This window comes from Lepus europaeus, chromosome 17, assembly GCF_033115175.1.
Source record: "Lepus europaeus isolate LE1 chromosome 17, mLepTim1.pri, whole genome shotgun sequence".
Taxonomy (NCBI): Eukaryota; Metazoa; Chordata; class Mammalia; order Lagomorpha; family Leporidae; genus Lepus; species Lepus europaeus.
The window spans coordinates 791778-819282 of NC_084843.1; the positions used below are offsets into that span (position 1 = coordinate 791778).

At 63.5% G+C, this 27505-nt stretch overlaps 1 protein-coding gene across 6 annotated transcripts in view; it reads left to right on the forward strand.

The window, feature by feature from the left end:
- Window positions 1–27505, forward strand: part of STK32C (serine/threonine kinase 32C) — a 69878-nt gene that overhangs the window by 13377 nt on the left and 28996 nt on the right. For 4 of the 6 annotated variants that reach the window (XM_062214052.1, XM_062214053.1, XM_062214051.1 and 1 more), the window contains one exon: window positions 78–152. The exons of 1 other annotated variant lie outside the window; for it this stretch is intronic. Coding sequence is in view for 1 of the 5 variants with exons in the window: in XM_062214050.1 (XP_062070034.1) it covers window positions 2147–2408 (262 nt within the window). In the remaining 4 variants the exon portion in view is untranslated. Of the gene's footprint in view, window positions 1–77; window positions 153–2146; window positions 2409–27505 lie in introns of those variants that run through there. One more of the 6 variants, XM_062214050.1, reaches the window with a different exon arrangement.

Here is a 27505-nt window from a genome sequence, read left to right on the forward strand (position 1 = left end):
GTCTCTCTTTGCCTTTCAAGTAAATAACATATTAAACTTACGAATTGTTTCTGGAATTTTCCATTTATTTCTTTCAGATCTTGGTTGATATAGGTCACTAAGACCCAGGGAAGGCACAGTGGGGCTACAGCAGGGCTCTGCATCTGACTCAGGTGAGACTGGCACTTTGGCCTGAGAGTTCATGCTTTTGGGGATGCTGGGGTGTGGAGAGCAGGGGTTTTGGGGGCCAGACAGTGGACCCCATCCACCAAGCTAGCAGACCTGGACCTGAGTGACCGTGTTCAGGAAAGGGCTTTGTGGACGTGCTGCTCTTGCTTGCCGTGGTCCCGCTCATGACAAGGGGTGGGGAGCAGAGAGGACACTGATGTGTGTCAGGTCAGGGGCTGGGTGGACGCCCAGGGGGCCGGGGACCGCCAGGACCAGAGAGGGCTGGGGCCACATCCTCAGGAGCCAGCCCTGCCGCCGAAGCCCTGCCAGGCCAAACACCTGCTGTTAGAAGCCACCACATTCGTGATTTGCCACAGCCACTCTGGGAACCGGTGTGCAGCTCGGGCTCCCACCCCAGTCGTCAAACCCTGGGGCTCAGCCTCCAGGCTCTCTGGAGCCTTGGCCGCCACACGCACACGCCTGCATCCTCTGGGGTGGCTCCGATGGCCCCACAGGCAGGGACGCCAGCTTCCCTTCCTGCGGGAGGCCAGGTGTGGGCAAGGTCAGCCTCACCTGTGTCTCGGCCTCTTCCTGAGACCCCAGCCTCGTGTTCTGACCCCTTTCCTGCCACTCGTGGAGGCCGCCTGCCTGGGAGGACTCCCAGGCTCCGGCCGGCTGAGTCAGTGCCCGTGGCTCCCGCACCAGCGGAACGCGGGGCTGCTCCTCCGAGGCGTTCGGCACGTCAGGGGCTCTCACCTGCTTCTGGGTGTTCATGGAGGGCTGGGAGCCCAGTGGGGGCTGGGAACCCACGCCATGTGGGTGCAGTCCATCCTGAGACATGCACAGGTGAGCCTGGGGGAGGGTTCCTGCGAGTCCCGGTCCCAGAAGCTCAGCACCGGGGCAGATTCCTCCTGTTCCCCCGGCCAAGCAGCTGGGCAGGGGCTTCCAGTCATTGCATCCCCCAGTGATGGGGAAGCCGACCCAGCTGTTGGGGAGGGCGGCGGGGGAGGGGAGGGCCTCCGGGGCAGGCACGGACCAGCAAGGCAGGTGTGGGAATCTGCCTTGGCGGGGGAGGGCGGCGGAAGACCCGCTCAGGGAACAAAGGGCCCGGCCGCTTGACAGCAGGGCCTGGGGAGGCCAAAACTGATCCTCGGCGACACGGCAGACGCGGGAAGCTGCGCTCCCAGGCGATCAGGGCGCAGGGGCTGGAGGTCAGGCCGCGCCCCGCAGCTCGCAGTGCAAAGCCTTCTGTCGGATACTGCGAGGCCAGAGGACCCGGCCGACTTGCGCCCCCCACCTCAGTCAGGCCTCGGGCGCGGACCTGCGCGGGAGCCTCCCTTGGGAACCGCGCTCGTCGCCGCCCGGGTCCGTGAGCGCGCCTGCGTGTGCGCGCGTTCGCGGCCTCGCCCCGCGCGGGCCGCAGCCGCAGGGCGGGACCGCGTCCTGAGCCAACCCTACGCCGCTGCCTTGGCTACCCCGGGCTGGCCTCGAGGAACGCAAGGCCGCGGACTCCCAATTCGGGCGGCAGAAGCCGCAGGCGGCTCTTCTCGGAGGCTAGGAAGGCACAAAAGGACCCCCGAAGCCCCGCTGGCCACGTCGGCGAGGGGTCCCCAAAGGTGCCGACCAGCGTCGCTCCCGCCTCCGAGACCCCTGTCTTTCGGGGCACAGCCGAGAGGACTCTCACCTGTCTTCCTCGCTCCTGGGCGGCCGCGCGGTCGGAGCGCCCCAGGCCCCCAGCCCGCATCCGGGCGGCAAGCACCGGGCACCGGGCACCGAGCAACGCGCTAAGCTCCGCGCAAGGCTCCGCGCAGGCCCCGCCCCGACCCCGCCCCGGCGCCCCCGCTCGCTCGCAGCTGCGGGGCGGGCTCGGCCGCCTGCGAGCCACGAGAACCCGGGCTGGGCGCACGGCGGCGCTGCCGGCCCCTCGGCTCCCGCGCCCGCCGGCCCCGGGGCCGGCCATGCTCCGGCCTGCGGCCGCGGCGCACACCCCGGGCCGGCCATGAGGAGCGGCGCCGAGCGCAGAGGCAGCAGCGCCGCGGCGCCCCCGGGCTCGCCGCCCCCTGGCCGCGCGCGAGCCCTCGGCCCCGACGCGCCCCTCGCCCAGCCGCTGCCCGCCGGCGGCCAGCCCCGGGCCCGGGACGCCGGCGATGCCCGCGCGCAGCCGCGCCCCCTGTTCTCGTGGAGCAAGTGGAGGAAGAGGATGGGGTCGTCCGTGTCGGCGGCCGCGGCGCGCAGGCCGGTGTTTGACGACAAGGAGGACGGTGAGCGCGGCGCCGGGTCGGCTGGGGTCCGCGGTTCGGGTTCCCCTGGGGGCCGCGCGCGGGAAGCGAGACGCCCGCCCACAGGTGGCGCGGGGCCGGCGGAGCTGGAGGGGCCTCGTCTTGGTGCGCGAGGCCCGCGGTTCTGGGAGCCGGTGTGGCTTGAGGTCCCGCATGGGTCTTGGAGGGTCCGGCTCGGACCCGCGCACGGCGGCCGGGCAGTGCCCGCCGTGGCTGTGGTCACGGAGCCGCGGCCAGCGCGGAGCTCTTTCCCCGGAGCCACAGGGAGAATTGTAGATGGCACTGCGGTGACACACAGGATGGTCCTGGCGTTTCCTTCGAGTGGCTGAAATGTGCGGGTTTGGCTTGCGGCGGGAGCGCTTTCGGGACTTCAGAGCGCGGCTCCTTGTCACTCAGCACCAAGGGGTTACGTCCTGGCACCTCGCCCGCACTCCTCGTGGGCGTGCGGGGGCGGGCCAGGTCGGCACCGGCACGGGGAGCCCTGCGTGAGTGCGGGCTTCCCGCGCAGAGGGACTGGGCTAACCCAGGACCGTCTGAGCTGTGCCAGCCGCAGGCTGAGATGCGATTCTGGCGCTGGCTGGTGCCCGCCCGGAGCTGGCAGCTGCCCCGTGTCCTGGTTCGGTCTCCAAGGCAGCGCCCGGCGCCTCCAGCTGGTGAAGAGGGATTTTCCTGCATGCCGCTGAGGTCCCAACACCCCAGCACCTTGTAAAGGGGCAGAGTCTGCCCGTGGTGGCCCTGTCCCTCGTGCCTGGGGTGGTCCTGGCTGGCTTTGGCTCAGAGGTGCTGGTGGAGGGAGGCGTGTCACCATGGCAGGCACCGCCCCTGCTGGATGCTCCCAAGGGACCTCCTGGGTGGCCTGAGGCAGGAGGCCAGCCCCAAGGCCACGCTGCCCCAGGGCCCAGGGGCTGAGGCTGATGTTGGGGTGGGCAGTGGTGGCCAGGCCAGGGCTTGAGTCCCAGCGAGCGTGGAGGGTCGGCTGAGGGGTATCTGGGTGAAGACCCTGAGGTTCCCGGGAAGGGGGAGGGGTCTTTTGGGAAGGGGCGTGGCCGCCCCCCACAGCGCTAGCGTGAAGAGGTGGCTATGGCGCTGCTGACTCGCATTTACCGGCACTGCACAGTTGCTACAGCAACGGGAGACCTTCTGATGAATCTTTTAGATTAAAGCACCTAATTAATATTTCAAATTTGGTTTTTAGAGAAAGGATGAAAAGAAACTAAGAGGGCAGTTTAACAAAGTGCCCGGTAGATTTCAGCTCCGAGTACCGGCCTGCATTGCGAGCCTGGGTGCCCCGGGACCCTTTCCTTGCTCAGCAGTGGTCTGGGGCACACCCCCACCCAACGGCCCCTGCAGTGGTCCGGGGCACATCCCCTCCCCATGTCCCCTTTGTGGGTCTGGGGCACACCCCCTCCCCACGGCCCCTGCAGGGGTCTCGGGCACAACCCCTCCCCATGTCCCCTTTGTGGGTCTGGGGCACACCCCCTCCCCACGGCCCCTGCAGGGGTCTCGGGCACATCCCCTCCCCATGTCCCCTTTGTGGGTCTGGGGCACACCCCCTCCCCACGGCCCCTGCAGGGGTCTCGGGCACATCCCCTCCCCATGTCCCCTTTGTGGGTCTGGGGCACACCCCCTCCCCACGGCCCCTGCAGGGGTCTTGGGCACATCCCCTCCCCATGTCCCCTTTGTGGGTCTGGGGCACACCCCCTCCCCACAGCCCCTGCAGGGGTCTCGGGCACATCCCCTCCCCATGTCCCATTTGTGGGTCTGGAGCACACCCCCTCCCCACGGCCCCTGCAGGGGTCTCGGGCACAACCCCTCCCCATGGCAGAGCCAAAGCTCGTTCTGTGAGATTCACCGTGAAGGCTGAACTTGTAAGGGGGCTGCAGAGCTGCCTTGGTCCCTGGGGGATCGAGAGGCGTCCCCAGCACCTCGCACTGAGAACCAGCCTACCCCTCTCACCCCATGTGGGGCTAGCATGCCAGGAAGGAACCCCCTTTGCTGAGAAGGTTTGGTTTTGGCGGGGGGGCCCTTGCAGGAGGGGAGAGACTCGCTCCAGGAGCCACGGGTGGACTGGCACCAAGGCAGGTAGGGGCTCCCAGAGTCTCTAGTTACTGCTTTGAAATCTCAGTGACCTGAACTCTAGTTTCAACAGCATCGAGGTATAAATTTCAGAAAATATTGCACCTCAGTGGGAGGCCCCGGCAAGCATCCGTGCACCCCGTGTGCGTGTGCCCAGCCTTGCAGGAGTGGTCACCCATGCAGCTGGGAGGCACCTCTGGTTGGCTCAGTGGCTGTGCTGGGTCCTCACCCGCAGTGTGTATTAAGCTCGATGGACACTGCCTGATAGAGCTGCCCGGCCTTGTGGGAAGGGGTGGGGTTGTGTGGGGGATGGGCTCGGGCGCCTGTGTTTTAAGCCCCTGCTTGGCAGCCCTGCTCTGGCAGGGTGGACGGTACTTCACTTCCTCTGCTGGACATCATGGTGAAGTTTTTCCATTTGTAAAAATCATTGAAAATTCAGCTATGGACCTCATCGCGTACTCTCCCCTCTACGCTGGGCATTGCTTCCTTGGGACTTGTCTCAAGGCATGATGTTGCGACCCAAGGGTCTCCGTGCAAGATAAGCCCCACACTTAGTGGCTCAGGGAGATAGGAGCCGGTCCCTCTGAGCCAGTGGCCATCCTGCTGCCCTGGTCTTCCCAGACATTGGGGGCATGGGTGGCTGGCACTGGAATCAGCGCTGCAAGTAGGGAGCTCTGTGTCACACGGAGCCGGGCTGGGAAGGGAAGGTTCATCTCCTGGAATCCTCCCCAACTCCCTGAGCGACCGTGCTTCTGCCAATCCCACAGGTAAAACAATGGCCTAACACTGTTCCCTCCCTCTCCCTCTCCCCCTCTCCCCCTCTCCCTCCTCTGCCTCCTCTCCCTCTCCCTCCTCTCTCCCCTCTCCCTCTACCCTCCTCTCCCCTCTCCCTCCTCTCTCCCCTCTTCCTCTCCCCTCTTCCTCTCCCCTCTTCCCCCCTCCCTCCCTCCCTCCCTCCCCCCTCTTGCCTTCTCCCTTCCTCTCTCTCCCTCCCTCTCTCCCTCTCCCTCCTCTCCCTTTCCCTCCTTCTCTGCCTTCTGTCCAGTTTCTCTCAATTCTTTATATATAAAGCGTAACCTTTCACAGCCTCCCACCCGTGTCATTTGTCCCGTAATGCCGCCGTTATTTTTGGTGCGGATGTGGTTAATATCCGTGTGGTCAGCTTCAGCCGTCTGCGCCGTCAGCTCGGCCGTGAGCGTGCGCCTGTGCTTTCTGCTCCGGTCTCTGTGGTTTCACGTTCACCTCGAACCCTTCAAGCCGGCTCGGAAAGTTTCCCTCTTGTGGGTCCTGCACTTCCTGGAGGATATTTCTGAGTTTGAAGTCCTGGCGCTGGCTGCCCCCAACTGCAAGCTGGACTGCGTTTTCACACAGGCGCACGCTGGCATGAGGGGCATCATGGCTAGGACTCTCGCTGGCTCACAGTTCCCGGTCACTTTTGGGGCTTTCTGGGTCTGTGGCATCACCTATGTGCAATGCATGGCCCCGGGTCTCCAGCCATGCATGATGCATGACGCCGGGTCCCCGGCCGTGTGCAGGGACGCGTGGCCCCAGGTCCCCGGCCGTGCACAGGGTCGCGTGGCCCCAGATCCCCGGCTGTGCGCAGGGTCGCGTGGCCCCAGGTCCCCGGCCGTGTGCAGGCATGCATGGCCCCAGGTCCCCGCCGTGTGCAGGTATGCATGGCCCCAGGTTCCTGGTCGTGTGCACAGACACATGGCCCCAGGTCCCCGGCCGAGCTTCTGCTCTGCTCATTCCCTGTGTTACTGCCGAGAGCACGGGGAGCCGAGTGGCAGCTCCTCATTTCAGAGCCGCGTGGGGGGTGGATTTGAGTTTCAGTCGATGCCTTTGTCCTTGTCTCCTGACCTGGAGGGGGTGGGGGCAGTGGCTCACAGCCCTCCCCCACCCACAGGGACTTTGGGGGCCAAGGTGCTGGCTACAGATGACTGGGGCTCTGCCAGTGGGCGTGGGAGTCTGGGGTCCACTTGGGCAGGGGGCGTGTGGCCCTAGCCCACCGCACAGCTTTCCTTGTGTGTTCCTTCAGGGCCGCCTGGGTTCCAGGCCAGCACTGTGGGTCCCGGGCAGGCCTCTGGGCAGCCATGGCGCTGGACACATTGTCACCCCACCCCCACCCCCAGCCGCCAAGGCTGCTGCAGGACGGACTTGGGACCAACTGTGGGACTTTTTTATGTAACAAATGTCAGCTCCGCGTGTCTATCCATCTGGTTGTACATTTTACAGTGCTAAAAATAAGCTGGCTTTTCTTTTAAAAATTTAACCACCCAGCTTTCTGGTTGAGAAGTAAATGGGAAAAGGCATCAGAGGCAATTTTTATCCTCTGTGCGGATGAAGCCTGCAGAGACTCCGAGACGGTCGGAGGGGCCGAGCTGCGGGGAGCAGGCGCTCGTGTCCTGGAACCGTCCTGGCAGCTCCTCACTGTGGCTGGCTCCCCGCTCCCAGGGAGCTCGGAATATGCAGACTGTGAAGGGGAGGCCTGGGACTCTGCATTTCCAGCCACAATGTCGGGGCCGCTGGTGCTCAGATGCATTAAGTGGACAGTGGTGCCCATGGCTAAGTAAGGCTGGGAACCCCCCAGAGCCAGCGGCCCCGTGCTGGGCACTGCCGGGAGTGGCAGCCATTCCTGGCTGTCGGAGGGACCTGGGGCTTGTATAAAGTTGCCGGATAGTAGCCTGGCGTGGCACATTGAGCCGGGTGCTGCACCTGTGTAACTGCTTTGTTTTCTGGGTTGGGTGTGGCCAGCTTAGTGTCCTGCACTGTCCCAGGCGCCAAGGCCTGAACCTGTCCTTAAAGCTGGCATCCATGGCCGGTGCTGTGGCTCAACAGGCTAATCCTCCGCCTGCGGCGCCGGCACACCAGGTTCTAGTCCTGGTCACCCCTCTTCCTGTCCAGCTCTCTGCTGTGGCCCAGGAGTGCAGTGGAGGATGGCCCAAGTGCTTGGGCCCTGCACCGCATGGGAGACCAGGAGAAGCACCTGGCTCCTGGTTTCGGATCAGCGCGATGCACTGGCCGCAGCGCGCCGGCCGCGGTGGCCATTAGAGGGTGAACCAACGGCAAAGGAAGACCTTTCTCTCTGTCTCTCTCTCTCACTGTCCACTCTGCCTGTCAAAAAAAAAAAAAAAGCTGGCATCCTCTGACTCCCATCCAGGTGCACGGGTGCCAGCGGCTCTGGCAGGGGGCGTGGCTCACCCTTCTGGGAGCTGAGTCCCTTGTCCCAGAGCCACTGCTGGAGGGGCTCGGCTTCCCTGGCCCTGTTTGCTTCCTCCTTGGGAAGCCCGGAGCTGAATTCGGGGTCACCTGGTGTCATTCGCCTGAGCGCGGTGGAGCTGAGTCACCACTGTTGCTCTGGTGACGGACACTGGCAAGTGGCGGGCCCTGGCGTTCCCAGCCCCTCCCCCTAGGGGGCGCACAGCCTGCCTGGTGCCTGCCCTTGGAGCCCCCCCATGGGTGCCCCCTTCCTGCCCTGGATGGGTGTGCCCCCAGCCACCCCTCCTTCCAAAGCAGACGGAGCCCAACCCACTGGGTGATTATGATGGTCAAAATCTGAGACAAATCGGGAGAATTATTGTAATTAATGAAATGACGGTTATTTTGAAAAGCTGAGATGCCTGCTTCATCAGAAAACAACTTTACCGCGGACTTGGAGCCTGTTGTCTCGCAGAGCAGCTGCGGGGGCGTGAGGCCCGCCGGGGCCCCTCCGTCCAGCTGAGCGCCGCCCCCCACGCCCATCTCCCATTTCCCCGGGCGCTGAGACAGCCTCCTTCCCAGCTCTGCTGCGCTCGTGAAAACCCAGCTCGGTGTCGTTGAAGTTCTGAAGCCAAGGAGATGGTGTAGGTGGGTGCTGGTGTCGCCCCCAATTCATTAAAAATAGGAGCCGAGCACATTGCATTTCTCACAGATCTGCCCCTTGGCTTGCGCTCGCCAGCGGGTAACCATGGCAACAGCTAGGTGCGCCCCTGGCCTGGGGGACCTTGTTCTGAGTTTGCTGGGGGCATGGGGATCTCTCAGCACCCTTGGAGGTGTGGCATGGGCTCCGCCCCACGCCAGGGACACTCTGGCAGCTGCGCCTCTCCTTGGGCCTCCCCTGCTTGGTTTTGGGGCCTGGCACCGCCTTTCTGCCCAGGCCCTCTCTGTGCCCAGGGGTCCTGCAGTCCTGTCCCCTGTTGCTGGTGATGCACCACGCCCAAGCTTAGCGACAGTCTGGGTCTGCCACCGCGTGGTCCCGCCGTCGTGGGTCTCTGGGCACGTGGGGCCTCTGTGGCATAGAGCTCCCGGTGGCTTTCTCGCCCCTGTGCGGGGCTCAGAGGCCGGAGGCCAGGGCCCTGGGTATCCAGCATTGCCTAATGAGACGCTCGGAAGTTTGCTGCTCGCGGCCGTGACCGCAGTCTCGGCGTGTCCACCACAGGCACGGCGGAGTCACATGGCTCCCGTGGCTCCCGCTGCCAAGCGCTTCCTGGGGCCGCGAGCCCTGTGTGGTCAGCGTGCCAGGCGGCTTCTCACTGTAGGCCTCAGCCCCGCCAGTCCGGAGCCCCTGTCCAGTGGCTCAAGTGATAAGAAGCCACAAGGCCAGCTCCCACCGGGGCAGGGACGAGGCCCCCGCCTGGAGGGAGTGCCTCAGGCTCCGCGGCTGCCCATGGCCTCTGTGGCCTCCGTGGTGGCCAGGCCTCCCTACAGGTGCCCAGGCCTTGAGGAATCCAGGTGTGGGAGGTGCCAGGCCCTCTCCCTGGCATAGGGTCACCTCGTCACTCTCAGCCAAGAGCAAATTCAGGTGGGCTGGGGGTGGGGCAGAGCAGACACCTGGGGATGATGGGGCCTGTGCTGCCTGACCAGAAGCGCTGGACGAGCTGAGGTCTACACTGCCCCGAGGGCCTGCCCCATCCACCTTCCCTTTGCTCACATTCCCCTGGGCCAGCTCGGACCCCAGGCCAGGCAGGACATCAGTTTGGCTGAGTTGGCCCTGCTCCAGCCAGCACACTGGGCAGTCGGCTCCCGGCCCAAAAGCCCCAGGGAGATGGAGAGCAGTGGGTGTGGGAAGGCAGCAGCCCTGGGGGATGGGGGGAGCAGGGGGCATGAGGCGCTGCCACCAATGTCATGGTCAGGCCCTGGCCCCGCTGACCAGGGCTCGTCCGGGAAACTGCAGCTTCCTGGGCTGGGCCTTCCCTGGGTTGTGGGTTTTGCCCCCAGCTTTTTCCTTCTTTTTCTTCTGGAAGCCAAGGTCATCCACGAGTCTGAATTCAGGTTTTCTCTCTGTAGGCAGAAAAGTTACTTTGTAAATGCATTGGGAGGGTGGGGTGGGGGGTGGCAGGGGAAGTTAAGAAGATGTGGAGAGAAGCAGGCAGCAGGACCTGTGAGCTGGAGTCGCTGGGCCCCGGAGCCCATGCTGTGACCCTGCCTGGCTGGCTTGGCCCCCGGGGCCCAAGCAGGCCCGTCCAGCAGCGGTGGGCAGGCCACTGGGCACACAGGGACAGTCCCGGGGAAGGGGGTGCCAGGCGTGCCTCTCAGACGGTACAGGCCTGTGGTTGGGTCCTGGAGCCTCTGCAGTGAGGACAGGCAGGAGGGGACGGGCTGGCTGGGTGGAGTCAGCGTGGGGCTCCCTGGGGAGTTGCTTGTGAGGGGCATTAAGTGGCAGAGGGGGCGGCTGTGGGTGGAAGCCATGCTCAGGACTTGGTCTCACCCATGCCTTCTGCCTCCAGCCGCCCCTCTGCCAGCCCCTGGCCCAGCAGTCCTCCCCAGGGTCAGGGGAGCAGGTGGGAGCCCGCCAGTCCCTGTCCTCAGTGGCCACCCAGGGCGCCGCTGACCTGGCATGGCTATTAATAGTGTCCCCTTTCGCTCACGCTGGTGTCCTGGTTGGATGATGGATTACCGGGGCCCCACCAACGCCGGGCGCTGCTTCCAGAATGATCTTTCTCCCTTTGTAGCGTTCTGTTATGTAATGGAGGTGGCAAGGAGCGATGCTAAGACACCAGCTCATGCATTCGTGGTTCCTCGGGCCACCTCCCGTTCTCACTCGAACGCACCCAGGGAGTACACGTGGCTTCCAGTTTTTCTGGGGAAGCGGCTGAGGTCTGAGTGACAGCAAGGAGGGTGGCGCCGAGCCCGTCCGGTGCATCCATCAGAACCGGGACCGATGGTGGCGCCACCTAGGCCGGCACCGAGCCTCAGGCCCCTGTGGGACCCTGGGCTGGGCTGTGTTCCCTTTTCTTTGGTTTTGCTGACCCGAGGACACAGCTCAGCCAGGTTTCTCTGACTCTGACGTGTGGGGTGGCGTGTGCGTGTGCGTGTGCCGTGAGAAACGCAGCCTGCTCCGCTGTTCCGGGGCACTGTGCCTCTGTGCCCGCGGCACCTCGGAACTTTGGGGCAGGTGTTGCCTGCACGTTGTGTCCCCCCTAAAAACTGGGCGAGGGGAGAGGGTGGGGACCGGGCTCTGGGGGCTCTTGGACAGCTCCAGACGGTGGGCGTGGTCAGCCTCATGTCCCTCCTGCCTCTCACGAGAAGGCTCCAGGACACAGCAGCCGACCTCAGCGGGGGACCCACCAGGTCCTGCCCCCAGGAGAGCGTGGGGTTCAGCTGAGTCAGACTCCGACCAGCAGCTCCCCCCTTCCTGTAGGGCTGCTTTCAACAGGTGGGAGGGGCCGTGGCCTTGGGCTGGGCACAGGGCGGCCCCCCCCCCCCCCCCCGGGCAGGAGGAGCCCGGGGCCCCTGAGTGCTGCTGCCTGGGCCTGCAGACCCAGCCTCGCCTCCCCTGAGGGCCGTGTCTTCCGTTCCAGCTGTCGGGAGTGGTCGGGGCTGCAGCGGAGAGGAATCGTACAGGCCACGGGGGAGCAGCTGGAGGGGTGGCGGTGCCTGCGGGCTGGACGAGGTGGGGGCGTCGTGGCAGCGGCAGACACAGCTGCCCGGGAGCCCCCTCTGCACCAGGTGGGAGCTGCGTGTGGTCTGCTTACGAAACCGACAGCAGACCCAACCTGAACGTCTGGCTCGGTGCACCGGGCCAGCGGCCTCTCTCTAGGTGGTTCTGGCAGCTCCTGGGCTGTGCCTGGGGCGGCTCTAACTGCAGGGTCCCTGACTTCCACCGGCTGAGTCAGGGTAGAGCCTGGACAGAGGGGCCACCCCAGCTGCCTGGGCCCCATGCCGTCTCCGCCTGGGCTGGCTCAGCCTCAGCCCAGGGGTCCCGGGGTGGGGGGGCTTCCCTGTGAAGTGTGGGGCTCCAGTCCCTGCATGCCAGTGACCACTGGGCCTGCTTGTCAACATGGCCACCTGTTACCCCCAAGAGCCCTGCTCTGGCCAGTGAGGACCCCAAGGCTGGCTTTTCTGCAGCTGTGGGGAGGGGGTGCGGTCAGGCCATGGCTGAGGGTCAGGGGAATGGATGCTGCCTCCTGAGCCTGGGCCGGAGCTGGGGGCCCGGGTGGGGCCTCTCAGCTGTGGAGGAGCCTGCAGAGCCTGGCCAGGACAGGGACCAGGGCTCCCAGGGCCCAGGCTTCACGGCCGCGTGCTGCAGGCTGCCCTCACCTGGCCGTGCCTTTGGGACACCTGGGCCGTCCCTGGGGGTCTGCAGGTCCCCCTGTGTGTGCGGGAATGACCTGCAGGCTTGGGTGTGTGCTTGCATGGATGCGTTTACATGCACCTGTGTTTCCTTGAGTGTCTGTGCCTGTGTCTGAGTGTGCATGTGTGGGAGCTGTGAGTGTGTGGACAGATGCAGACCCGGCCTCTGAGGCCCTGAGCCTCTGCCAGGGACCTGTGTGTGACTGACGGGCGCCTCTGGGGAGCACCCCACGCGGTGATGTCCTGATGTCTCCTCCCATGGAGGAGCCTGTGTGGCGCTGGGTGTCCAGGGCGGCAGCTGCTCTATGTGTTACTAAGAAGTAGCTGCAGGCCGGCGACGTGGCTTAACAGGCTAATCCTCCACCTTGCGGCACTGGCACACCGGGTTCTAGTCCCGGTTGGGGCGCCGGATTCTATCCCGGTTGCCCCTCTTCCAGGCCAGCTCTCTGCTATGGCCCGGGAAGGCAGTGGAGGATGGCCCAAGTGCTTGGGCCCTGCACCCGCATAGGAGACCAGGAGAAGCGCCTGGCTCCTGGCTTCGGATCAGCGAGATGCGCTGGCCACAGCGGCCATTGGAGGGTGAACCAACGGCAAAAAGGAAGACCTTTCTCTCTGTCTCTCTCTCACTATCCACTCTGCCTGTCAAAAAAAAAGAAAAAAAAAAAAAAAAAAAGAAGTAGCTGCAGAGTTGGGGCCTGCAGCACTGGGGTTGAGGCCAGGCCTGCAAGGTGCCGCATCCGTGTAAGGCCTGTGGTCCCGGGGAGCCTTCTGGTCTAGAGAGACTGCTGCTGTGGAGGGGAGCAGGCTGGGACTCGGGGCGCACGGGGCTCATGGCTGTGCTCGGCCTTCCCTGTGTGTCTGAGATGGAGTGGGGGCCTCGCCAGGGCTGGTTAGCTGGCCATTCACACACTGGTGTGCAGGGGTGTCAGAGCCGGGGCCAAGGTGGGGTCTCTGGGCACCTGGAGCCCAGGAGCTCCTGCCGCAGTGATGTCTTCGCCCTGCTGTTGGGAAGGGGGCTCCTGAGTTAGCTGATCCCTGAGGCTGGATGTGCACCTGTCGCTCTGCCGGCCTGGGGCTGCCCAGCACGAGGGACAGCTGACCAGGTGGGAGTTGTGCTGCTCTGAGCAAAGCTCGTCCCTGGCATCCATGTGGGAGGCTAAGGACACTGAGGGGCAGGAGGTGCCCGGTGCACAGTCGGACTCAGGCTAGCGGGGGCCTCAGCAGGCCCCAGGACTCCCCAGCAGCTGCTGGCTGGAGTCTCGGGGCCACAGCCCCCTCCTGCCCTGGTGACCCACCCTCAGGCACACTGCTGAGCCATGGGCTTGGTTCAGTGCAACCTCCCAATGGCGACAAGAACGGCATCCTGTCTCATGGGCTCCTGGCCCCACCCTCTCGCCAGCACACGCCTTGAGTCCCCCCGGGCCAGAGCGTTGTGGCTGAGAGACCACAGGGACAGTGGCCCCCAGAGCCAGGCAGGGCCGTCCTGGCTCGGGACCTACGTCCGTGTTCCCAGTGGGCCTCAGTGCAGAGGAATTTCGTGAAACCTTTTCCCAAAATGAACTTGAGATGCTTCTAATTAAAAAAAAAAAAAAAGTGCTGCCCCAGAGGACGTGAGCCGGCTCATCTGCAGAGTGGAGTAATTGGAGTTTCTGTTAATTACACCTGCCATCCAGCGCACCTGCCGTCCAGCGGCGGCTTCTTTCGGCCGCCTCTCCCCGTAGTGTGGTGAGCGGCCTGGCTGAGGGAGTCTGTGTCAGATGGAGGAGCGAGGAGCAGGCGTGTGGTGAGAGCAGGGGACACGCAGCCTTTGTAGACCGCTCCTGCTCTGCTGTGCTGCTCCACTGGGGTCGCCCTGTGAATGGTGGCCGAGCCGTGGACCCACGGGGCAGCAGTGTCCAGTGTCTCAGGACATAGATGCTGGGTGTGCGTGTGGCCTTCGGCACCCTCCTGATGACTCCTGGGGTCTTTTGGTTCCTTGTTGGGCTCTGGGAAGCCACGGTCACAAATATCAAAACGGGCAGTCCAGCCTTGAGATTCTGGCTTCTGTTTGGAGTTAATACTCTCACGTGCACACTCAAGTCATGTCCGTACTCACAGCCACGTGCACACTTGTGTGTGCACAATCACAGTCATGTCTGTACTCACAGCCACGTGCACACTCGTGTGTGCACAATCACAGTCATGTCTGTACTCACAGCCACGTGCACATTCGTGTGTGCACACTCACAGTCATGTCTGTACTCACAGCCACGTGCACACTTGTGTGTGCACACTCAGTCATGTCTACTCACAGCCACGTGTGCACTCACATGTGTGTACATGCACACACAGAGCCACGTGTGCACTCACATGTGTGTACATGCACACACAGAGCCAAAGTGCACACTCACATGTGTGTACATGCACACACAGAGCCAAAGTGCACACTCACAGTCATGTCCATACTCACAGCCACGTGCACACTCACATGTGTGCTTGCACAGAGCCACGTGCACACACAGCCACGTGCACACCGTGGGCACACTCACGGCCACGTATCCTCAGCCACGTGCACACTCACATGTGCACACAGCCACGTGCACACCGTGGGCACACTCACAGCCATGTATCCTCACAGCCACATGCACACTCACATGTGCACACACTCGGCCACGTGCACACCGTGGGCACACTCACGGCCATGTATCCTCAGCCATGTGCACACTCACAGGTGCACACACTTGGCCACGTGCACACCGTGGGCACACTCACGGCCACGTGCACACCGTGGGCACACATCCTGGAACAGGGACCGGTCTGCCTCCCGTGCTGAGGAAGCCTCAGGTGGGGGCGGGTCAGGTTTGCTCTGCTCTGGATCCCACACAGCCTTGCCCTGTGGGTTCGGGAGCTGCCTGTTGGGTTTCAGTAAGCTGGGCATAAAGAGACAGTGGGCAAACCCAGTGTGGACAGGGCCCATGAGGGCGGCCTGGGGTCTCTCTTGTCTTTCCTCATATCGGTGACCCCACTTGACTCTTGGTTCTTGTTAGCTTTACAGTAAGACTTAACGTCTTCATTCTCCAAAATTGTGTTGGCACTTGTAGGTCCTGTGTATTTCTCTACCAATTTTGAATCAGCTTGTCAATTTCTATTAAAAAAAAAGCCTGGGTTTTGGGGGTGGTTGTGTTCAGTCACTTTTGGGGGTCCTGGGTATTCGGCCAGGGAGCCATCCCGTCGGAGCCCATGGCATGGCTGTCCATTTGCTGGGGTCAGCTGTCGGTCTCAGGCCTCAGGGTACAGGCATTAAACATCTCTTGTTAAATCTCGCGGAGCGCTCTGCGTGTCCGATGCTGTAATAATGGCATAATTTTAGAATTCTACTTAAAAGTTTTTGTTGCTGGTATGTAGAAACACCGGTTGTGCCAAAGATCAATTTAACGCAATTCACCCCGTTAGGTGGGGTTGACAACGCACTTCGTTGGGAACCATCCCTGCCTCGGGCTCCCCTGGGAGCTGCTCCGGTCGGCAGCTTGTGCCGGCGCTGGGTCCGCCTGTGCGTGGCGCTCTCCACGGCCCTTCAGGGGAGGAGTTTGCCATCTCGGTGGCGTTCAGGGGTTTCTGTCAGTTACTCCCTCTGCTGCGCTCTCTGAGACGTCTCTGCCCGACTTGGCGTCAGGAAGACCCCTGCTGGGCTTCGCGCCAGTTCTGCAGCCGTGAGATCCCACACAGGCTGTGTGGGCACCCAGGGTGGGGTTCCCGTGAGTCCCTCCTTACTCCCCCATCTCCTCCTCCTCCTCTCTGCAGGGTGGATGTTTGTTGAAATGTCAGATTACCACTGGAGTTGTGGCAGGGTCCCTGGACGTCGTCCTGACCCCTGCTCTGTGTCTGTCCCCATGCCGACCGTGGCCTGTGGTTGTGGCCTTGTCCCTGGTCATCACCCTGATCCCTCATGGGTCTGTCCTGCGCCGACCGTGGCAGCTCTACAAGTATCTGCAGATGCTGTGGCCTTCCAGCCCTGCTCTCTGGAGATGGCTGGGCCACGCCACGTGCTCTCTGTTCACACTGGCTGCCGGGGCTGTGGGCAGTGGACATCATGTGCGGTGATCTAAGGGAGATGTTGTTTGGGATTTTTATGCCAGTCGTCTGGTTTTCCTCAGTGTTGTGTGCGTGTTGTCACGTATTTTTGTCTAGAAAAATCCTTCGCTGTAGACCAACCCAGTGACCCACGGTCTCATGGACTCACTTCCCAGGGTGTCGCTCACAGAGGTGCCACGGTCACCTCGCCTGTGAGCCACGTCCTCCTTGGCTCTTCCTCGGTGACACGGGCTGCATCCCAGCGGCGGGCGCATGCGAGTGCGATGCCAGGTCGGCCCTCCCAGGCGCCGTGCACTGCCCGCCTGGCACGGCTCCTGTCTCCTCAGCTCGCTGAGGCTTCTGTTTGCCACCATCCGTGGATTTCCTGAGTCCGTGGAGGTGGTCGTGGCTTTTCCTCCGTTACTCTGGCCGTGCGGGGGTCGCACTGCTTGGTTTGGGGTGTGGCACCAGCCTGGCGTTTCTGGGTTGGTTTTAGGCTGCTGGGGTCAGGCTGGAAACATGCCACTCCCGGTGTTTACCTCTGTGTTCACTGTGGCTCTGCACGGCGGGGCTTGTGTCGCTCCAGAGTTCATGTTGGAAATCTGTAGTTCAGGTGAGGTGAAGAGGTCAGGCCGTTCACAGGGCACACAGTCATGAGGGCCTGGCCTTCCAAAAAATATTGATTCATTTATTTGAAAGGCAGAGTGACAGAGAGAGAGAGAGGGAGAGAGACAGAGATAAACAGAGGTCTTCCATCTGCTGGCTCAGTTCCCAGATACCTGCAGCAGCCACTCTGGGCCAGGTTGAAGCCAGGAGCCAGGAGCTTCCTCTGGGTCTCCCCCGTGGGTGCAGGGGCCCAAGCACGTGGGCCGTCCTCTGCTGCTTTCCCAGGCTGAGAGCAGGGAGCTGGATCGGAAGTGGAGCAGCCAGGACTTGACCTTGCGCTCTGACTTGGGATGCTGGTGTCACGGGTGCGGTGAACCGCTTGCACCACAGTGCCCCAGGGCCTGGCCTTTGTGCATGAGGCCACACGCTCCGGTAGGCCCCTTGCTGCCCTTACACTCGGGGGCCCTTGCCAAACCTGCCTCTGCTGGTGCCGTGGCCTCGGGCTGCCTGCCTCAATGGCTGTGGGAAGTAAACCTCTGGTCCTAACAGGTGACCCAGCTTCAGGCGCCGGACTGGCACAGGCTGGAGATACAGGGTGCTGGTTTGCTTTTGCCACCTGCTGTGTTTTGGTGTCAGCTTGCCATGGTCCCCAGGGAGCTGGGGGTCCCCTCCTCTCTGGGAGGTTAGGGTCCTGTGCCTGTTGGGGGGTCCTCTCCTCCCTCTCTCTGGGAGGTTGGGGTCCTGTGCCTGCTGGGGGGTCCTCTCCTCTCTCTGGGAGGTTGGGGTCCTGTGCCTGCTGGGGGGGTCCTCTCCTCCCTCTCTCTGGGAGGTTGGGGTCCTGTGCCTGCTGGGGGGGTCCTCTCCTCCCTCTCTCTGGGAGGTTGGGGTCCTGTGCCTGCTGGGGGGGTCCTCTCCTCCCTCTCTCTGGGAGGTTGGGGTCCTGTGCCTGCTGGGGGGGTCCTCTCCTCCCTCTCTGGGAGGTTGGGGTCCCGTGCCTGCTGGGGGCCCCCTGCTCTCTGGGAGGTTGGGGTCCTGTGCCTGCTGGGGGGGTCCTCTCCTCCCTCTCTCTGGGAGGTTGGGGTCCTGTGCCTGCTGGGGGGGTCCTCTCCTCCCTCTCTGGGAGGTTGGGGTCCCGTGCCTGCTGGGGGCCCCCTGCTCTCTGGGAGGTTAGGGTCCTGTGCCTGTTGGGGGGTCCTCTCCTCCCTCTCTCTGGGAGGTTGGGGTCCTGTGCCTGCTGGGGGGTCCTCTCCTCTCTCTGGGAGGTTGGGGTCCTGTGCCTGCTGGGGGGGTCCTCTCCTCCCTCTCTCTGGGAGGTTGGGGTCCTGTGCCTGCTGGGGGCCCCCTGCTCTCTGGGAGGTTGGGGTCCTGTGCCTGCTGGGGGGGTCCTCTCCTCCCTCTCTCTGGGAGGTTGGGGTCCTGTGCCTGCTGGGGGGGTCCTCTCCTCCCTCTCTCTGGGAGGTTGGGGTCCTGTGCCTGCTGGGGGGGTCCTCTCCTCCCTCTCTCTGGGAGGTTGGGGTCCTGTGCCTGCTGGGGGGGTCCTCTCCTCCCTCTCTGGGAGGTTGGGGTCCCGTGCCTGCTGGGGGCCCCCTGCTCTCTGGGAGGTTGGGGTCCTGTGCCTGCTGGGGGCCCCCTGCTCTCTGGGAGGTTGGGGTCCTGTGCCTGCTGGGGGGGTCCTCTCCTCCCTCTCTCTGGGAGGTTGGGGTCCTGTGCCTGCTGGGATTCGCCAGGAAGCCGTCTGAGCAGTTTTCTTTTGGGGAGGATGTCCACTGCACATTCAGTTTCACAGACACGGGATTAGCCAGCTTTCCCGTTTCTCCCGTGTTAGTTTTGCTGATCTCGCCTTTCCAGGAATGGGGTTTGCCCGCTTCACCTGCGTTGCTGTTTGTTGGTGTAAAGTTATTTGTGGCGGTGGTGCGGGTTTCGCTCCCCATAGCCGCGTGCACCGTCGTGTGGCACCCGTGCCTGGGGCTGCGGCTGCTTCTCGCCCTATCTGCCCATCCCGGGAACGTGTGGGTCTGGGGCGGGAACTTCTCTGAGGGAGGGGAACCTCCCGTCAGGCGACTTCCGGGGCCCCGAGCCCACGTGGTGCTTTCTCGCCTCGACCTGGGCAGCGCGACGGTTAGAATCGCCGCCTGGCCGAGCCTTGTCCAGTGGGAAGGGGACTCCCACTCCTGGGCTGTGGTCACTGCTGCTCTTTCCTGTCCTCACTGGCACCCGAGGTCCCCTGGCAGCACGGAGCGCTCTTGGGCGGTGTTTCCTCCCTGGGCACCTCACCCCCGAGCGCCACGCCTGAGGCTGGGCTGCAGGCACCTCGGGGCGTCCGGCTCTCTGGGGCGACTTCCTCTCACCAGACCTGGGTCTGCCTGGGTCTCACCTGGGCTGCCTCCCCTCACCTTTCTGGGCTGTGCCAGGGCCCCTGCAGGCCTTGCTGGCTCAGCCCCAGAGCTGCGTGGCTCTGGGACTGTGACCGGTAGACTCTGTCCCGAGCCTGTGCCCCGGGCTAGGGCTGCAGTGTGCAGCTGCGACCCTCGGTGAAACACGTCAGCCGTGAGTGGCTGAAGGCACGGCCACAGTGGGCGAGCTGGCACCCAGGGCCACCCCCTGCATCAGCCCCCCAGGGAACGGCGTGAGAATGACACCAAGGAGCCGTGCAGAGGATGTGGGCAGGTGCAGGGGTGCAGCGGGCGAGGCTGCCACTTGGGGCACCTACGACGCAGTGCCAGGGTGCGTGGCTGCTTTCTTCCCGGCTCCCTGCTGATGCACCGCGAGGCAGCAGTGATGGCCACGGGCTTGGGCCCCTCCCTTGCTGCCCACGTGGGACCTGCGTGGAGTCCAGGCTCCTGGGCCAGGGCAGCCCTGGGTGTTCTGGGGAGCGAACCAGCAGGTGGCAGATATTCTTTCTCCTCCCCGCTCCCCTCCCCTCCCCCTCCCTCCCTTTCCCCCTCCTCCTCCCCCCTCCCCTCCCCCCTCCCCCTCCCCCTCCCGTTTCCCTTTCCCTCTCTCCATCCTCTCCCACTCCCTCCCTTCTCCCTCCCTCTCCCCCTCCCCCTCTCCTTTTCCCTCTCTGTCCCTTTCAAACAAAAAACATTTATTTTAAAGAGGACTTGGCTGGGTTTTGAGCTGGCCACTCCTGAGCCCTGGGAAAGGTGATGCGGGCCATGGTGGGCTGGGCAGCAGCAGGTCCTCTCTGGCGGGCAGTGGGCAGTGAGCTCTGTGAAGTCCCAGCAGCACCAGCTCTCTGAGGTCACGCATCTCAGCTCTGCTCCCCCACTGGGCAGGCAGGCCAGACCCTGAGTCCCCTAGGCTGGCCACTCTGCAGTGTGATGGACAGGTGCTCCCTGACCCAGCCGTCCTCACGTGGACTCTCGGAGGGACAGACTCTCAGCTGCACCCCAGCTGCCTTCTCTCTCTCAGCTGCCGCCCCACTCCCGGCCACCCCCTTAGCTGCCCCCACCCCCACCCTCCTGCGCGAGGCTCAGGAAGCAGCCTGCACACCCAGAGAGCCTGCTGCACCAAAGCCTCGCCCCTGCCAGGGGGGGTCAGGGCCAAGCCATTTCCCTGCAGGCTGTTGTGGGGGAGGGGGTCCCGGGTGGGCGGGTCATCCAGGCTCAGGGCTCAGTGACAGCATGGGGGTTGGGCCAGGCTGGCTCCTGAGGTCTCTCCACAGAGGACTGGGCCTGCTCAGATTGGCGGCACCAGTGCTGAGGTGCAGGTCCAGGCCCAGAGGTGGGGGTTCAGGCACCAGGGTGGGGGTCTGGGCCCTGGAGTGGGGGTCTGGGCACCAGGGTGGGGGTCTGGGCCCAGGGTGGTCCTGTTACCCTGCTCATGGCATGAGTGGTGCTGGCACCCAGTTCTGTGGCCTCTGCTGGCCTGGTCTCAAGGAGCCTCACCTCGTCGTCCAGCCAACACACTCGTCCTGGGAACCGGGAACTTGAGCTCCCACGGGAACACAGGCCCTCCCAGCCGCACTGGGATCTTCTGCTTTGTGTCTGGAAACATAAAAGAGACGCCTGCCACTCTGTCCCATTCAGATGCACAAAAATAGACAAAAATAGGTGCCTGCCGTCTCCTGGGGGGCGGGGGGGGGGCTGCTCCCTGCAGACCTGCAGACGGGGCGGGCCAGGCCTGGGGTGGGGTGGGGGTGGCCTCAGGCTGCTCCCTGCAGACCGGCCAGGCCAGGCCTCAGGTGTCGGGCACCCGTGCTGGCTCTGCAGTGGGGTCCCCGAGGCTGGGCCTGCTCCCCAGGAAGGCTGCTGTGTGTGTGCTCAGCGGAGACGGTGGCTCCGGGCAGATTCCTGGGTGCTCTTCCTGTGTTCCTACAGACGTGCAGGGCCCCGTTTGTTTAGTTTAAAAACTCATTTATTTATCTTACTTATCTGAAAGGAAGAGAGAGGTCTTCTGTGCACTGGTTCATTTTCCAAATGCCCCCTGAGAGCCAGGGCTGGGCCAGGATGAACCCAGGAGCCCAGAACTCCCTCTGGGTCTCCCGCATGAGTGGCAGGGACCTGCTGCCTCCCACAGTGGCGTCTGGTTGGGGCTGATGGTGCTCTAAGGCTGGGCAGACGGCAGCAGCCCGAGGAGGCGGCGCGGGCGCCCGGCAGCGGGGCGGTCGTGTGATCTGCAGCCGCGTGCGGAGGAGGGAGAGCCGCAGTGGGCTCTCGTGTCAGGAGACACACGGAAGTAGGGGCGGTGCTCCTTACAGCTCCCAGGGTGCACGGCCTGCTGGGTGCCACACGTGTCCCAAGGCCAAGAGACTGCACTCAAGGTCCTCAGGCCAGGGCCTTCCCCAGGCAGCTTTCCCGTGGTGACTGCGGAGCAGCAGGCAGAGGTGTGAGAAGTCCCTGTGGGTATCTGCACATCCATGCAGGGTGTAGGGGCAGTGGGGCCAGCCCAGGAGCCTGTGTCCAGCTGTCCGTGGGAGGAGTCACCAGGAGGTGGCTGTTGCTGGCAGGTGCCTGAGGGACCAGGGGAGGGGGCAGATGGACCCTGCCCCTGCCTAACAACGGCCTGCTCCTATCCAGAGTGGACGCCGGGGACGAAGGCTGGGGTCAGTAGGAGGAAGCCTGGGAGAGCGGGTGAGGAAGATGGGGCTGCATTGTGGTGTCTGCTGCAGGGGTGTCACGCACCAGAGCAGTGGCTCCACTTCCCATCCAGCTCCTTGCCGATGCACCCGGGACAGCAGGAAAAGGTGCCCAAGTGCTCGGGTCACTGCAGCCATGTGGGAGACCCACATGGATCTACTGGCTTCAGCCTTTCCTAGCCCTGGCTGTTGGGGGCATTTGAGGATAGAAAATTCCTCCCTCTCTTCCTCCCTCCATCCCTCCCTCCATCCATCTCTCCCTCTCCCTCTCCCCCTCCCTCCCTCCCTCCCTCTCTCTCTCACCTCTCCCTCACCCTCACCCTCTTCCTCACCCTCTCCCTCTATCCCTTCCTCTCTCTCCCTCCCTCTCTCTCTCACCCTCTCCCTCTCCCTCCCTCTCTCCCTCTCTCTCTCCCTTCCTCTCTCTCTCACCCTCTCCCTCACCCTCTTCCTCACCCTCTCCCTCTCTCCCTTCCTCTCTCTCCCTCCCTCTCTCTCTCACCCTCTCCCTCTCCCTCCCCCTCCCTCTCTCCCTCTCTCTCTCCCTCCCTCTCTCTCTCACCTCTCCCTCACCCTCACCCTCTTCCTCACCCTCTCCCTCTCTCCCTTCCTCTCTCTCCCTCCCTCTCTCTCTCACCTCTCCCTCACCCTCACCCTCTTCCTCACCCTCTCCCTCTCTCCCTTCCTCTCTCTCCCTCCCTCTCTCTCTCACCCTCTCCCTCTCCCTCCCTCTCTCCCTCTCTCTCTCCCTCCCTCTCTCTCTCACCCTCTCCCTCACCCTCACCCTCTCCCTCTCTCTCTCCCTCCTTCTCTCTCTCACCCTCTCCCTCACCCTCACCCTCTCCCTCTCTCTCTCCCTCTCCCTCCCTCTCTCCCTCTCTCCCTCTCCCTCTCCTTCCCTCTCTCCCTCTCTCCCTCTCTCCCTCTCTCCCTCTCTCCCTCTCACCCTTTCTCTCCTGTTCCTTCTTTCTTTCACTCTCTGGGAACAAAAAAGAAAAAAATTGACTTCACTGATTTGGAGTAAAATCATGGGACACCGTGGGCTTTCCCGTTGCTCAGATTCCAAGAAAGGGGCCTGGTTCTTGCCCTTTGTCCACGGCTCTGACTCTGGGCAGACAGAGCGAGTTCACCTGCCCCTCCCTGCTCCACGGGCCCTTCTGGCCCAGCCTTGTTGCTGCTTCACCCCCTGCTCCTGGGGGCAGTGTCTTGGCCCTGCCATCCTGTGGGACTGTGTGGTGGGTGTGGGTGCCTGGTGAAGGCCGACGTCATCCAGACACCATGCAGCCTGTGGACTTGGACCGGCCACCATCACTGCCAGAGCCGTCAGCACCAGGGACAGCTCCCAAGGTCCTGGCTCACTCTAGGCTTCTGGAGGGAGTGTCCTTAGCTCCTCTCAGCAGATCCACCCCTGGGGTGGGGATGGGGGGCGCCTGCTGCACACACCGAGGCCCTGTTGGTCATGGCTGTGGGTCCTCGGGGGTGGGGCCCTGTCTTGGCTCCCACCTTCCACGTTGCCTCCTCTGGCATGGGGATGTCCCCCAGGGAGCCTCTTTCACTCCTGGGGATGACTCCGTCCCAGCCAGTGTCCCTGGAGAGGAAGTGGCCACCTGTGCTGACCCCACGCTGCGGATGACCAAGCTTCCAGGGCCCTGCTGCTGAGGTGCCCTGCACTGCAGGTGCCCCAGGCCTGTGCAGCCTGCAGCCCGGGAACCTTGGTTCGCACTCGCCAGGCTCGCTCTGCAGTCACACCTGTGCAGGGGTTGAGGCAGGTGAAGGGCTCAGCCTTGGCTCCTGCCCAGAGGCCCTGTCCACACACATTTCCCACAAAAAAACAGCTGCATGGTTTGCTAATCTTCAAATATCGGCGTTTCATCAAAAGTCTATGCAAATTTCTTTGCAAAGAAACAGTCAGAAATAAAACCATGCACTTACTGGAATTTAAAATAGCAGTTCTGCCTTAACCGTGCTGGGTTGCTTCTATTTATCCCCTTTTGGCGTGGGTGTGGTGCTGGGCTGAGGTGCCACGTGGCTCTCGCCTGAGCCCTGTCTCGGGACTGGGCTGTCAGCCACTCCCCAGGCAGGCAGAGGCCCCCTGCCAGGTGGGCTGGCCCTTGCCTGGGGTCCTGGGAGGACCAAACCTCCCTCTCCGTGGGTCCCTGCGTGGCTGTACCCAGGAACCGGCTGGCAGCTGCTCTGAGGTGTGGGAGTCCCTGTCCGCCACACCTCTGCCCATGGGTCCTGAAGCCACGCAGGAGGGGACTGTCCTGGTCCTGTGTGGTGACCCCTGGGTGTCTGCAGGCCAGTCGCTGACTACAGCCCTGGTTTCCAGCCTGAACACTCTGATGTCTTCAGCATTTAAAGTCGTTGTGTGATGTCAGCATCCTGTGGAGCTTAATAAACCCACAAGCAAGACTTTGCGTCCTGGACGTGGGGATTGGGCCAGGAGTAAGGGGCCTGGGTGGCAGCACAGGCCTGGTCAGCTGGGGCTGGGTCAACACTTGCCACTCACTCACTGTCTGTTGGGCAGGGCCTGTGTCGGGGAGAGCAGGCGTCTTGCTGAGCCTCCTGGACGGCACCTGCAGTCCCCCAGCCTGGCCCTGGCGGGATTTGGAGCCAGCACTGCCCCCTGAGTGGGTCTTTAATGAACACAGCCGCTGCAAAGGCAGCACCCACCGCAGGGCCGTCAGTGGCCATCTTGGAGACGGTGGGGACTGGGATGCCCGAGCAGAGGCCTGGCCTGCGGCTGCCACTCACTCCACACCAGCCTCCAGGGTCTCGGGGTGCGTGGTGTCAGCGGGGCCTGCTGCCTCCACATGGTTGGGAGAGGACCCGTTCCTTGCCACCCAGCGTTCCTCCTGGCCCTGGCTCCCCCACCCTCAGAGTCCCCTCACAGCCCCCTCGGCTTCAGCTTCTGTCTCCACGGCGTGGTCCTGGGCGGTGTCTTCCAGCAGGCCCACCTGGGTAACCAGGGACACTCCCCTTCCCATGATCCTCCACTCAGTCACATCTGTGAGTCCCCTTGCCTGTGCACACCCTTGGGTGTTGTCCACCTGGCCCTGGGCTGAGAGAGGCCCTTCCTGGTGGCACGGTGTTGCCTCATTCCCTGCTGGGTCACTGAGGTCAGTTTAAACCTACTTGGCTGCCTGGTGACTGTGAGAACAAACAGACAGGGGTTGGTGGCCTGGCTCAGAGGACAGCTGGTCCCAGGAGGAAGAGGCCGCCTTCGGGCATCAGCTGGCTTGGACTTGACTGACTAGATTCTCACTCTACCTCCCCTTCCCAGCACCCACCCCCAGAGGCTTGGGAAAGCCTCCTGCCTGCAGCTGGAGCCACACTCAAACGGGTGCCAGGGCCACCCCATCTCTGCAAGGGGGGGCCGGCATTCCAAATGCCCCCAGGGGTGTGTGAGTGAGACAGCTGGGGTCTGACTGCAGGAGCAGCCTGGGCTGTGGGGATAGGTGAGCTCGCTGAGGCCCAGGGAGGCGGTGGCAGCTCTGAGCAGTGCCGTGCTGGTGATAATCGGCTGCAGAGCCCGTTCCTGCCTGAACTTGCTTTTCCCAAGCACCCCCCAAGGCAACTCGTAGCCTAGGAGGGGCCCGGAGTTCTCCAGGGAAGGGTGGCTCAGCCGACAGGGTCTCCCCTTTCCACCTCAGCATAGTACCGGGTCCAGCAGGATGTGTCAGATGAGGCCAGGTGTGCGGTGGACACACCTGAGAGACCCCTGTGCAGGACTGGGGTGCGGTGGACACCCCTGAGAGACCCCTGTGCGGGACCTGTGTGCGGTGGACGCAACCTGAGAGACCCCTGTGCAGGACTGGGGTGCGGTGGACGCAGCCTGAGAGACCCCTGTGCGGGACCAGGGTGCCTCTGTACCATATAAGCACACACACATGCAGCCACATGCGTGCACACAGTGACTGAGCTACACCTGCACACACCCACATGTGCACACTCAGGTGCATGTGTGTATGCACAGACACCTGCACAGGCATGGAGCTGCATCCACACACATGCACACACACACATGTACTGAGCAATGCTGACATGCACCAACATGCACACACGTGTGTGTGCACAGAGGCATCTGCACAGGCACAGAGCTGCACACACACTTGCATGTGCACTGAGCTGTGCCCACAGGTACCCACAGGCACACGTGTGTGTGCACAGACACCTGCACAGGCACAGAGCTGCCCCCTGGGCAGATGCACAGGTGTGATCTGAGGTGCACAAATGAAAGTGCCTGCATTGTCCCCCAGGGAGGTCAGTGCCCCGTGCTGAGCACCCAGCTTCTAACCAGGGTCCCTGTGCAGCCGGGTCACTCTGCACTGACTGACCCAGGGCTGAGACGCCGGGGGCAGAGCAGACACGGGGGCGAGGGCTAGGGGAGCCTGGGACGGGCTCTCAGGGCGAGTGTCCCCTGCAGCTCCACAAAGGGCCCACGGTGTGTGCTGAGTGTGCTGTCGGGGGCGCCAGACGGGTGGGTTTGACAAGCAGGCACCGTTCTGGAAGGTTCCGTCTTGCTGTGTTCCGGGCATCCCCTCTGCACCCCGAGAGGGAGAACAGGTGCTGACTCTATCGCCGATTCTCGAGCTTACGCAGGTGGAACTGCACGGTGCCTGCCCTGTGAACTCTGCTGCTTCAGGGGACCTGACGCCGGCACGTGCCACCCAGCACGTGTCACACACAGAACAGTCATGCAAGCACACGTCACGGCACACACAAGACATGTCACAGCATGTGTCACACATAGCACAGATCACATATCATACACAGAACACGTCACACACAGCACACATCACATGCATGTCACACATAGCACAGGTCACACAGCACATGCCACCCAGCACATGTCATACACAGCTGCCACATACAGTACACATCACACACACAAGCACATGTCACACATGTCGCACACACACAGGTTAGCAGCATCCAGGCACTGTGTGCTGCTGTGGACAGGGTCACGGGTTCGGGACCTGCATCAAAGCCACTCCAGAAGTGTCCTCAGTGGAGGCCACGCCCTCCTTCCCGCTGGGCAACTCGGCCCCTGCTTGGCCACCGCCCACCCAGGGGAGGCGCCCAGGTCCCACCCACAGAACGCAGCCACAGCTCAGGACGACGGTGACTCCTTGCAGGCCGGCTCGGGAGACAGGACAGGATGTGGCATCACTGCCCGTGAGGAGGGTCAGGCGGCACCGTCCGTGCCCACAGCCAAGCCAGGCCCACGTCTGCTGCCACCTCTGGTGTGCAGGGGACCAAGCACCCCCACCCCCTCCCACAGACACACGGGGCTCTCTCAGGAGGCCAAGGCTCCCACCCACCGCGTCCTAGGCCCGACCACCTGGCCACCCGGCCCTCGGCCCCCCCCCCCCCCCCCGGAGCACGGGATCAGCTCCACAGCCGTCCACACAGCAGGAGCCACCAGAAACCCAAGAGGCCACGGCTCTACCCAGCGCCCAGGGCACCCCACACAGTGCGCGGCCACGTAACCAGCCCCAAGGCAGGTGGACGCTCAGATGCAAGAGAAGGGAGGTGAGGAAGGCACTGGTCAGTCCTAGTGCCGAGAAGGTCGGCCCACCTCTGGGCTGAGGCTTTTGGTTCACGGAGGACGCACAGCAAGCGGCCAGGCCTCATTCACGCTCAGCCTCGGTCTAAAGCCGGTTCAGGGCAGCTTTGCATCCCCTGACCCTCACAGACTGAGAGGCAGGGAAGG